The sequence below is a fragment of the Nicotiana tabacum genome, chromosome 10, assembly GCF_000715075.1.
Source record: "Nicotiana tabacum cultivar K326 chromosome 10, ASM71507v2, whole genome shotgun sequence".
NCBI lineage: Eukaryota > Viridiplantae > Streptophyta > Magnoliopsida > Solanales > Solanaceae > Nicotiana > Nicotiana tabacum.
In genome coordinates, this window is record NC_134089.1 from 114,222,991 (window position 1) to 114,235,597 (window position 12,607).

Here is a 12,607-nt window from a genome sequence, read left to right on the forward strand (position 1 = left end):
TCCGGCTTCTAAATGAGTAATATTTGCTAGGCCTCCAAAATCAACATCTTTATATGCAAGATGCACCTCAGAATCATATTTGTTTGAGGGACCTACTTCATCATCATTATTTTGAAAGGTCAAGTGTGCCTCCACATTATTTTCTTCTTTTCTGAGGGAGGCTTGATAAAGTTTGACAAATTGATCTGGCATACGAAAAGTGTGTACCCAATGACCTTTCATACCACATCGGTGACATATGCTAATTTTATCTTTTGAAGAATTAATTTGAGAACCCTTATTATTCTCCAGTTTATTTTCACCATAATGTCGATAATTGTTTCGTCCCCTGCCACCTCCACGTCTACGACCATGTCCACGACCACAGTAATTATTTTGTTTTCTTTCAAACTTATCATATGTTGCTACAACATTCACTTTCGGGAATGGAGCTGACCCAGTGGGACGGGCTTCATAATTTTTCATTAATAGAGTATTATTCTACTCTACCACAAGTAGGCATGTGATAAACTCAGAATATTTCTTAAAACCTTTTTCACGGTATTGTTGTTGTAGCACCACATTTGAAGCGTGAAAAGTAGAAAATATTTTTTCCAATAAGTCTTTATCTGTGATAGTGTCTCCACATAATTTTAATAGAAAACTTACTTTAAAGATAGCAGAATTATACTCACTTATGGTTTTAATGTCTTGCAACCTTAAATGTATCCACTCATACCGAGCTTTCGATAATACCGTAAGTTTTAGGTGGTCATATTGATCCTTCAAATTAATCCATAATTAAAGTGGATCTTTTACGGTTAAATATTCAATTTTTAACCCTTCATGTAGATGATGACGAAGGAAAATCATGGTCTTCGCTTTATCCTGATTTGATGCTTCATTTCCTTGTATAATAGTATTTCCAAGACCTTTAGCTTCAAGGTGAATTTCAGCATCAAGGACTCACGACAAATAGTTCTTTCCGGTGATGTCAAGTGCCACAAATTCAAGTTTTGATAAATTTGACATAGTAAAAACTATCATAAAAGATAAATAAGTTAGAGAAATAATTATATTAATAAACAATTAATGAAACAAAATGATTAAGGGAAAAAGAAATGGAAATAGAGTTATATCATGCAAATAACCTACTATTTTATTTTATTCTTGCCATAAAGTGGAAACTACATACTGTTTCATTTCACTTTATATTATTGACATATATGTGTTAATAGAATTGAACGTGACTAACATTATTTATATGTTCCAATCCAATAAATATAAAGTAATTAAACTAATGTAAAATTATTACTTGTCAATTCATTTCTCACAGTTCTTCAAAATGCCTTAAAGATATGCTTTGATCCAGGAAGTCCATGAATATTATAAGTATGTCATTAGTGGGTAGCTAGTTTGATGACTTTGAGGTCCTCTAAGAATTGAGCACTGAAGAAAATATTTATTTTATCACTGCAATGTACTTAAACTATTTAAGATGCCCAAGAGCACAAGTAATCTGCAAACAGTGAGCATATGATATGTACTGCCATAAATAAAATGAATATAATGATACATACCTTAATAAAATATGGCTCAACTTAGCGGGGGTTAAGAATAAAATTAGAGTTTCGTGCTGATAACATGTTATAAAATAAAGTGACTTAGTAAAATGTAAATAAGAGATAGAGATAGGAAGAAGGAGTATTTCACTTCTTTTTGGTATATCTTTCCACTGTAATTACATAGTCTTTTATAGACATAAAAAGTAAAAATTACTATAGTAAAATAGTGTAAGGGATGAACATAAAGTGGAAATCAATCCATAAACTATTCATACATGGACTTCATCCACATACTATTTACAACAAGCTGCTCTTTCTTTATGGGACAAAAGAAAACAATAAAATGCTAATGCCACAACAAAAATTTGCTCTCGTAGAAAACAGTAATAAATTACCAAATCCCACTCTATTTATGTTACACCGGAAAGGTAACAGAAAGAAAAAAACATATATACTGACATCTCACCTCTAGTGGCCACTGTTCAAGAAAAACTACGGAGACTTAACATTGACACCAGAAACTATTTACATTCAGTAATCGAAAAATGTATAAAATTTGTATATAACATACAAAATGTATATATATACAAAAAATAGATATTTTTATTATTATTATTATTATTATTTTAAGAAGGGTTGTACAGCACCATTTTCCTAAAAAAAAAAACTATCCGAAATCAGGAAAAGAATTATTCCATTAAGTACTGAAATTGTCCTTTAGAATCATACTACAGCAGCTTTGCTTCAGGCATACCTTACGCACTTTCAACATGCTTTATTCGAACTAACATAATATACGTAAAACATCTAACTCGTAGCTCTTGTTAATTACCATATATAGCAAAATGAAACTTGGTGACGTTAAACGAATTTATCGGATAAAGTTTTATGACTTTCAAGATTGTTAAATCATAGTGTCAGATATATTGAAGCCCAATCCAAACATGTTTAATTAAAAGTCAATACAAAATAGTACGTAGTACTTGTTAGGCTATTTCCATATTAGTAGCTAAAACTTAACCTCTGTTGGTGATCAGAGTGAAATGGAGATTTTCCCTTACTAATAATAAAAATATAAGACTACTCTGCAAACGTAAAATGACAAAATGTATATCCCATCTTAACGCATATTCAAGATTAAAGAAATTAGGATGAGTGAGTCATAAGCGAATTCAGTGTTATGGGTCACTGAATATTACATTCACATTCGAAATCATCACTTCTTTTTTGTGCTTTTTCGATATCGACAGTTGACTTCAGCTGCAGTTCCCACCTTACGTGCAAGTATGTGAATCAATCTGTTATTGACTTCGATAATCCAGCAATGATAGAAACAACAAATGATGTGAACATATTAAGGTGAACGTGATATATACAAGAAAAAGTGAATTAGAAGAAGAGTGGAGAGCAACATGCATAGTAACTTGTGCAATTTTCATTTAATGATTCCAAACGAATTAAGAGTATAGAAGTCTTGTGTAGAAATCCAGTAATAGAAACTACCAGCACATGTTCTCCGACCAACTTGCTTAAATAACTTAACTGACTAGCTACTTGCTCTCTGCGAGTGTAGTCACGGCCTTAAATTATGTTTATATATATTTTTAGAATATATATGATTCTAGCTAAGCCTACACCAATCGCTAAACAAGAGACGTAAATGTAGTGATACTCCACAGTCATCCCTCATCACACTACTGAACCTAAAATGCTATATCCGCCTTTGTTCTTACTTTGATGAGATTCAGCTTCTTCTGCAGATAAACTCGATTCAGAATATCATACCATGCTCAACCACAATAGTCTTATTACCATGGGGTAAGACTTAAGGGTGGCAAAAGTAACCCAAACTTATTTGACCCGCCCAATCCGCCCAAATTTTAATGGGTTTGGGCTAGAATAATTTTAATTATAGACGGTTTTGGGCTAGCCCAAGTTAATGTGAAAATAGCATGGACTAGTCAGTTTTCGAAATGGTAAATAGAAAATAGCTGGTGTTTGCAAAGTCATTAAAAAATTATTTTGCTGCGACACAGAAAGTTTCAGCATAATATACTGGAGATTGGTGTACCTGTGTATTAATTTCCAGCATATTATGCTGGAACTCCAACATATGGAAAGTTCCAGCATAATGCACATGTGTATGAACATCTAGCATATTATGCTCGACCAATATATTATTGTATACGGTTAAAATCGGAGAGTCCGATTTTATGATCATTATGTCATTCCAAAGCCCGTCTCCAGAAGGCTCAAGGCACAGCTCGAGGTTCGACCCCGAGGGTTCCCTATACTCGATCTCGGGGCAGCGCAAATCGGTGGCTATCATGGATAAGCGGGAAATTCCTAAGGCACATGATCAAAATTGACAACGCCTGCAAGAATAGTACGAGTCTGTACTGGACCATTATGTAGTTGTACCAGCTACGTTTCTTTGTAATAATTATACATGTACCATGTTGGGATTCCCCCTCCTACATAAAGGGGACCCTTGTCATTTCTTGCACACAAAATATTCAATACAAGAACAAGAACATTCTCTGCTCTCTAACTTAAACATTTTCCATTGTCTTTCCTTTGATTCATTGCTTACATTTATTGCGTTTCATTGATTGTTCCCCATTTATTATTCATCATTGATCATAAAGAGCCATTATTGAGGCCCTTGGAACTGTTAGTCCTTCATCGATCGCTTAACAACTAGCATTAAAATAAATCACGTATTTTTAAAACCACAAAATCAAATCTAATTGTAATTACTATTTTCAAGGTAAATAATTATGCTGGAATATTTTGCGGATTTTGAACAGTATTTTCGTTCAGGTTTATCTTTACATGAAAAGTGGTTAAATTTCGATTACCTTTGAAACTGACTATTTTTCAATTACTACTTAGAAATCTGGCTATTTTTTAATTTCACCCCAAGTTAGCCTATCAAAAAGTATCAGCCCAAATGGACCTATAATGATGCCCAACCTTGACCCGTAAAAATGCTCAGTCTTAGAGTTCTAACTTGACCCTAATGAAAACTGAAAATATTTTCTAATTTTTCCGTGTACGGTTGGTTTAAATATTTGAATTACATTTTCTTTATGAATTCATTTTTCTCCAATTGGAGGAAAATATTTTTCTGAAAATGTTTTCCAAAACTTTTTTTCAACCTTCCAAAACTAACTGTTGTTGACAAAAATAATCATCAAACATGAAAATAATCTGAAAATAAAGAAGAAACACGTTATCACAACAGAAAAACAACAAATAAAATGTATATCAATAAAATAAAGGACGGCTACTGAGCTACTTTTTAAGTATCACAATAAAATAAAATAAAATAAAATACTCATTTTGTAAAAAAGAAATACTTTTTCTATATTATGAAAAAGGTACTTTTTCTACTGAAATGAAAAAATATATATTTTTTCTACATCATAAAAAGAAAATATTTATTTTGTTTAAATAAAAAAGAAAACACTCTAATTTTAGGGGTGGGGTGGGGTTCGAGGGTAGGGTGGGGGTAGGAGTGGTGGGAGGTGGGGTGGGTGGAAAATTCTAATTTTACTACTTTTTAATTATTCTAATCTTTGTTAGTATTATAAGATGAAGAACTATCAAGTAAAATTCTAAATCAAAATTGAGGAAAGAAATCATTGGGCATGAATTGATATTTATTCCAAAACATAAAATACTTTTTATGTAGCTTTTATTAAAAGTTGAGAATATTGTAAAGATTTGAGTCAATTTGGACGGGTTGGGTTATAACCTATTGTTTAGCCCATCTTGACCCAGTCATCTTAACCTAAGTGAACTTTAGACATGGTTGGGCAATGGCCCATTTAGTGAGTTAGCACATCTTGACTAGCTCAAATACAACCCATTTGCCAGTCCACCCTAGGTAGACATATTTAATTGGCAACAGACAATACGATTCAAGAGCTTGCTTAAACCATTTGACGAAAGATTGCTTATAGCCTGGTTGGCCAAGCTTCTCCCCACGTGTTTTTTAATTTAAAAAAAGTATTTTTTTTTCTTGAGGTGTTTGCCCAAGCTTTTTTGGGGGGAAAAGTGTTTTTGGCTAGAAGTAGAAGCAGTTTTGAAGAAGTAGAAAAAAGCAGCTTCCCTAGAAGCAAAAGCAGTTTTGACTTTTCTTCCTACCAAAAATACCTTTTGCAAAATATTATATACACCAAAATAACCTTACTTAGTTTAAACTATTAAGTAATATAAAATGACTTTTGGGATGAACTTTCATATTAATTGAATGATTTTTTGATATATTTAAATCATCTTGAAAGAATAAAGTATTTTTCAATTTTATTTTTATATTTTACTTAAATAAAATAAAAAAAAATGTTAATTATTAAGCAATCTCTTCATGTCCCTATTAGTAATTTGACATTTAAAAGCACTTTTTAAAATACTTGGCCAAACATAAATTATCATTGAAAGGTGTTTTTTAAATTAATTAGCCAAACACAAATTGTTTTTCTCCAAAAGTACTTTTTCGAAAAGTACTTTTTTAAAAAAACACTTCTAAAAATAAGTTTATTTTTCCAACTTGGCCAAACAGACTATTAGTATGCAAAAAAGGTTCCGTTTTTGGTAATAAAGGAGACTCCAAGTGGATTGATTTACAGTCACCAGAGATTTGTTAACAAATAATAGTAGCCGGAAAACTTATGTTCTCCAGGGGTAAAATCGGAGTCAACAATGGCGAGCTATTAAGGTCAATCTACAGTTAAATTCATTACAAGTATTAAGTAGCACAACTTTTTGCATTCTTGAAGATTTTGAATAATCTAAGGGCTTTTCCTCCACTTAAAAGATACTAGGAAAGGAACTCAATTTGGAAATATCTACAAAAAAATCAACCCCTCTTTTAACAACACGAATTAAAAACAATTGAGAAAAACAATCACCATCTGTAATCCACATCACGAACGTGTATTTGAGAATTCACAGTCGCGGAAAAATTCAACCAGCCTCCTTCACCTTATAAGCATTCAAAAGATGTATATTGTTTTGAAGTCATAAGCGAACAGTTCCGTATTTAATTAAAACATCTCCACACATGCTATCCTGTCGAAATGAAAAACATAATACGACCCCCAAAGAGATAATGGCTTCTATTGTGTCCCCAAGCATCTTACATTAGAGTTCTTGAAGGTCGGCTTGATGACAACTACAGATTCAAGCTCATGCCACTGTAACTTATACTATTGGGAGGGAAGCAACAATAATCTCACATAGTGAGATCTCGAGAGAGTAGTATGTACGTAGCCTTACCCCTAACTTGTTCAGATAGAGAGGTTGTTTCCCATAGACACCTACAACCATTAAAAAACAGCATAAATAACCACAGTGATATGACCAAAATGAGATAAACGACAGATCTATTGGGAGGGAAGAGACCAGCATAAAAAGCTATGGCATTGAATAGGAAATTAGCAAATGCGACTGAGCAACTCGTATACAGCTTGGCCAACACCCACTTATTTCATTTATTTTAAGTGCACACTGATGGCAAAGTTTATTACAAGTTTACAACTATGGGTGCCTATATAATCCTAAAGACGGACAGGAAAAAATATCCTACTTAGAAAACCATCTTCTTTGCTAGCTCTAGTACTTCCTTGCGGCCAATAAACTTATCTGCAATGGCCAGTGCAAACTCCATGGTAGTTCCTGGTCCTCTGCTAGTAACGAGATTGCCATCAATCAACACCCTATTTTCTGCTTCGCTTGGATCTGAGAGCTTATTGCACATAGCTGGAAAGGCAGTAGCCTTCTTACCCTGGATAGCAAGCAACAACGAATGTCAACTAACAGAGCCAAATATTCAATTCAGATATGGAGCAGTCAAATTCTCAAATGCATAAACTTGTCTAATGCAAGCATGTTATTCTGCAAGAGACTTAAACCAACAAGCCTCGTACAGTGCTTGAGGTAATATTCGGAACCTTCAAGTCATGGCTTTCTTCTCCTGATAGCCAAGGTAATTTACAAATTGCAGTACTTGAGGTCAGATTCAGTTGCTTTACAATAGTTCAACAATCAACGTCCAAGAGCTTGAAATTATCTTTTTACCTTGAGCAACCCATGGTGCTCTAGGACTAGAGCCGGAGATGCACACATTGCTCCATATGGTTTGCTTGATTCTCTCTGCTTCTTCAGCATGTCAACCAACTTTTCTGAGTTGGCAAATGCTTGGGCACCACCAAGACCACCCTGTGTATTTGTAGATTACAGTAAGACAAGAACTTCAAGGAGCTTTATAGCATTTCAGAAGAGTGCACTCACTGGCAGGACGATAAGATCGTATGACTGCTTAGCAGCTTCATCAAGGAGCACATCTGCTACAAGCTTAACTTTTCTGGAAGCGAAAATTTCCAATGTGTCTTCCAAAGATGCCACTACTACTTGAGCATTTGCTCGTCGAAGTACATCAATAATAGTAGCTGCTTCAATTTCCTCGGAACCATTCGCAATAGGTACAAGAATCTGTCAAACAAGTATTTCAAAATATATTTAGTAATTTCAAAAAATATTAGTAATATTAGGTAGCTGAATACTAACTTGGTAATGGTTCAGCTCCAAAACTCAAAAGAAGTACATACTGCTGTTTCTTCAGAAGCTAAATATTCTATCTAGAAATTGGTCACTGCTATTACTTCAAATAAAGAATCTTATTAATAAGACTTCGCCTGAAATCTTGCTAAACCTACACTTTGGAGAGGTGGGCTATACACAGATGCCCATACAATACCTTATCCTCAGCTTGTGCTTTGAGTACATATATCATGATTCACAATGGCTTGCGAAGATATTTATCAGCTCAACAATGTATGCATCGGCATACAAATAATAGTAGAATCTTTCACTATATGCAAAATTCAAATGGATCACTTTTTCAGGTACTAAGTACATAAATGATTGAAGAGAAGGAAAATGACAGAGCCTTACCATGGACAGAAATAGTTCTCAGCCAACATCTTACCTGTGGCTTACTCGTAAATGTCCAATTTACTGAATTAAGCTCAGCAAATGCAAATTCTTCGCTATGATTTGGGCGCATCACCTGAAATATGAACGATTCCAAAATTTCATAAATAAACGGCACCGGGCAAATCCTGGACACCAGGGCTACAGCATGACAGTAACATCTGATGGTCTCCACTAGCAAAGCTAAAATGATTAAGGAAAGCATCAACTTTGAAGAGCGTGATCTAATACCAGAAGAAGCCTAAGTAAGACTGATTTAAAAAATTGCACATATAACAATAACTATCAGGATAAATTGTAGCCCAAAGTGATATAAGATGAGGCAAGAAGATATGAGGTCTCAACGTTGCATTCTGCATCTCGATCTTGCATAAAAATCAAGAAAGGCAAGCCAAGGCATTGAATTTTCAATTATATTCGTCATAATCACTCTACTCCTCCAAATGATTTAGTTTCTTAAAAAAACAACTCTGGTATCCAGCCTTTAGCCAATCATGCATCAATTTAACACCTGAAATTCCTCGAGCTACTTGTTCACATCACTATGACATACGAATTCAGACTCATCCTTTCTGCAGCACAGAAAGATACTTTTTAACTTTTTAGTTGGTTCATCTCCTCTGAACCAGAATCATGCATAGAAGTGAAAGGAATCCATTCATTGTTTTAGCAAATCCGCTACCATAAGATGCAGATGTAAATCACGTGTACACAATATCCCAAATTTTTAGATCTACAACTCCTGTCACGCATCTTGCCAAGACATTGGTTCCCCTTTCATGATAAAATAAAAGGGATGGATTATAAACATACCAGTGGGCCAGAAACTTCATCAGCCTTCTCTTTTCCATACAACTGCTCAACCAATGCAACAGCATACTCAATCGCAGTTCCTGGTCCTCGACTTGTCACAACTTTCCCATCCTTTTGGACTCTTGACTCAACAGCAATGGTATAAGATGATAGCTCCTCCATATACGACGGATAACATGTTGCCTATCAAAGAACCAAGAGAAGCAGATTCTAACTTTCAGCCCCTTCAAAAGAAACAACATCATTGAATTTTAAACAGCAAAAAAATGAACTTCTAACTTTCAGCCCCTTCAGAAGCCCCCATGATCCAAGTGCTACAGCAGGAGCAGCGCATATTGCAGCATAAAACCGTCCATTTACAGCTTGCTTTTTTACTATGCTTTCCAAAGTCTTGCAATTCCTTAGGTTGGTTGCACCAGGAATCCCTCCCTGTAGAATGGAAACAAATGTTAACCAAAAAAAGAATTGTAACTAAGGTCTTCATATGCCCCTTAACGAGACTTGAACAGCATCAAAAGTACTTAAATACCAAGCATCATATTGGTTAAGGAAAAGAGACACTACAAGTAAGAAATCCTTCTTCTTATATTCGTCATTTCCTGTTACCACGAATCTAACCAGAGGCGGATGCAACATTTTCGATACGGTTTTAACCGAAACCACCATTTTTGACACAGTATATAAAAATTACTAAATTTTCAACAAAAATTAAATTCCGATCCCATAATTCCAAAAGTGCAATAGGCTAAACAGTAAAATTTTAAAGGTCGAACCCATAGATGAACATAACTAGAAGGGATTTACTTCCTTTCCATTACTAAAGGTCTGAAAATGGACAAGAATAATGCATGCATCTTCTTTCACCTCTCATGTTTCCAGCCCTAAACACTTTGCTTCTTGTCCTGTATCTTTTTAACTCACAGATAGAACCAAAGGTAATGTAAAATGCATGTCTTAATCTTTAATAGGATTAACACTTTAGGTGAACTCACACAAAATATGCACATGATAAAGCAATCATCAATAGCATCTGCTCTCTTATATTAGTCAATTAGGTTTGACCAATGAAGCCAGGTGCAATCGATATATTTGAGGAAAATCTTATTTAACAAATGATTGAATTGGTCTATTAAAACTGAATCGCATAATAACGAACATAGGCTTATACAGCATTCAAGAGGAGTTAATCTAAAATCTGTATTTTGTAATTCGAGTCTTTGGCCAAACATCAGATAAGAAAATTAACATACGCGAGGAGGTGTAATCGCGAGACTAGAGGTTTGGAGACAGACCCTAAAATCTAAAGGGTTCAAGTTGAGTAGGACAAAGACAGAATAATTGGAATGCAAGTCCAGTGACGGGACTAGTGGAGCGGACGGAGATGTGAGGCTTGATACGCAAGTTATCCCTAAGAGAGATAGTTTCAAGTACCTTGGTTCCATTATTCAAGGTAATGAGGAGATTAACGAGGATGTTACACATCGTATTGGAGCGGGGTGGGTGAAGTGGAGGCGAGCATCTGGTGTTTTATGTGATAAGAATATGCCTCCTAAACTTAAAGGCAAATTATACAGAGTGGTGGTTAGACCGACTATATTGTATAGGGCTGAGTGTTGGCCAGTCAAGAACTCGTGTGTCCAGAAGATGAGAGTAGAAGAGATAGATGATGTTGAGATGAATGTGTGGGCTCACCAGGATGGATAAATATAGGAATGTAGATATTCGGGCCAGAGTGGGAGTGTCTCCGGTGGAGGACAAGATGCACGAAGTTCGGCTTAGATGGTTTGGGCATGTGAAGAGGAGAAACACATATGCCCCACTGAGAAGGTGTTAGGTTGGCGCTAGAGGGGCTGAGAAGAGATAGAGACAAGCCAAAGAAGTATTGGGGTGGGGTGATTAAGCAGGATATGACGTTACTTCAGCTTACCGAGGACATAACCCTTGATAGGAAGGTGTGGAGGTCGAGAATCAAGGTAGACGGCTATTAGATGGTCGAGAGTATTAGTGTTGGGCCTTTTTTACCTGTTGTTCTTTTCGTTTGGATTTCTTACTATCTTGTTGTTGTTACTGCTTGGTGCTATAGTTTATTTTATTTTTTTAACTGCTTTTCATGAGCCGAGGGTATCGGAAACAATGTCCATACCTTCAAGGTGGGGTAAGATATGCGTACACACTATACTTACCAAACCCCACTTGTGGGATTATATTAGGTTTGTTATTGTTGTTGTTGAATAATATTACCCGGAATCTTAGCCAGTGAATAACATAAATTATAAAGGTATTATTAGTTATTCAGAGTGTTACACCCGGCAACAAGACAATCCCTTAGGACAGCTCAAGTCGTTTAAGCTATACAATGTTTATTCGTGAGTTTTGAATAAAACACATACCGGAAGTGAGATAAGGTCGAATTCAGTATCCGCACAATCAGAAATTAGAGCATCGGCAACGATCTTAATTCCGTGCACTCCTTCAATCTGAAGCTGCTTCTCAACTGAGGCAACAGTAACCTCCGCACCAGCTCTCCGCAAAATATCTATCGGCACAATAGCCTCAATCGGCTCGGTCCCGTTCGCAATCGGAACCAATACCTATAACAACCAAATGTATGTCACAAACATTTTCCAAAACGAGAAAAAACAATTAGTTGATAATTTTGATAATACGCACCTTCTTAGTAGCAGAAGCCATGACTGAAAATGAAGTTACGAGGGAGAATCGTTTCTTCTTGCGAGGAGTGGAGAGAGTGAAAAAAGAGCGACTTTGGGGAAGTATTTGGAGTTTTATAAAGGAAGAAGGGACGGGAGTGAGGTGGCGCATTACTGGTGCTGCCATTTTGTTAAAGTCACAGAGTTTTCTGGAGACGCTGGCTTAGAAGGCTCGAGCCAAGGATCGCTTAGTCGGTCTTTTCTTTACAGATTACAGTTGCACCCATTTTTGCTCGTGTGTCCCACGGATGGATGCGTTTATTGTGTCTTTTGTGGCCATAGTAATCCTAGAAATAGCGCGGGCTAGCCAATTTTCGTACTGGTCATTCAACAATTGTCACCATTTGCAAAGTCACTAAAAAATAGTCATTATTTTGCTGCAACACGAAAAGTTCCAGCATAATATACTGGAAATTGATGCACCTGTGTATGAATTTCCAGCATATTATGTTGGATCGGTATATTATACTGGAACTCTAGTATAATATACTGGAGTTCTAGTATATTATACTGGAATTCCAGTATATTATGCTGGAGTATTTT

At 35.4% G+C, this 12,607-nt stretch overlaps 1 protein-coding gene across 1 annotated transcript; it reads right to left on the minus strand.

The window, feature by feature from the left end:
* Positions 1-6,465: 6,465 nt before the first annotated feature.
* Positions 6,466-12,328, minus strand: LOC107794579 (protein DJ-1 homolog B). Its single transcript, XM_016617077.2, has 9 exons — positions 12,027-12,328; positions 11,747-11,947; positions 9,636-9,785; positions 9,357-9,539; positions 8,539-8,619; positions 7,842-8,042; positions 7,629-7,769; positions 7,138-7,335; positions 6,466-6,868 (listed from the first exon to the last, which is right to left on the minus strand). The coding sequence occupies exons 1-8, from the start codon at positions 12,189-12,191 to the stop codon at positions 7,138-7,140; spliced, it is 1,320 nt and encodes a 439-aa protein (XP_016472563.1). The 5' UTR covers positions 12,192-12,328; the 3' UTR covers positions 6,466-6,868.
* Positions 12,329-12,607: the final 279 nt, after the last annotated feature.

What these genes read in the sequence shown, in the direction of transcription:
- LOC107794579 (XM_016617077.2), bottom strand. Translation starts at nt 12,191, where the DNA reads ATGGCAGCACCAGTAATGCGCCACCTCACTCCCGTCCCTTCTTCCTTT. An exon ending in TGGCTTCTGCTACTAAGAAG is followed by an intron (nt 11,948 to 12,026) that starts GTGCGTATTATC and finishes TGGTTGTTATAG; the next exon opens with GTATTGGTTCCGATTGCGAA. An exon ending in AGCACCATGGGTTGCTCAAG is followed by an intron (nt 7,336 to 7,628) that starts GTAAAAAGATAA and finishes CTTGCTATCCAG; the next exon opens with GGTAAGAAGGCTACTGCCTT.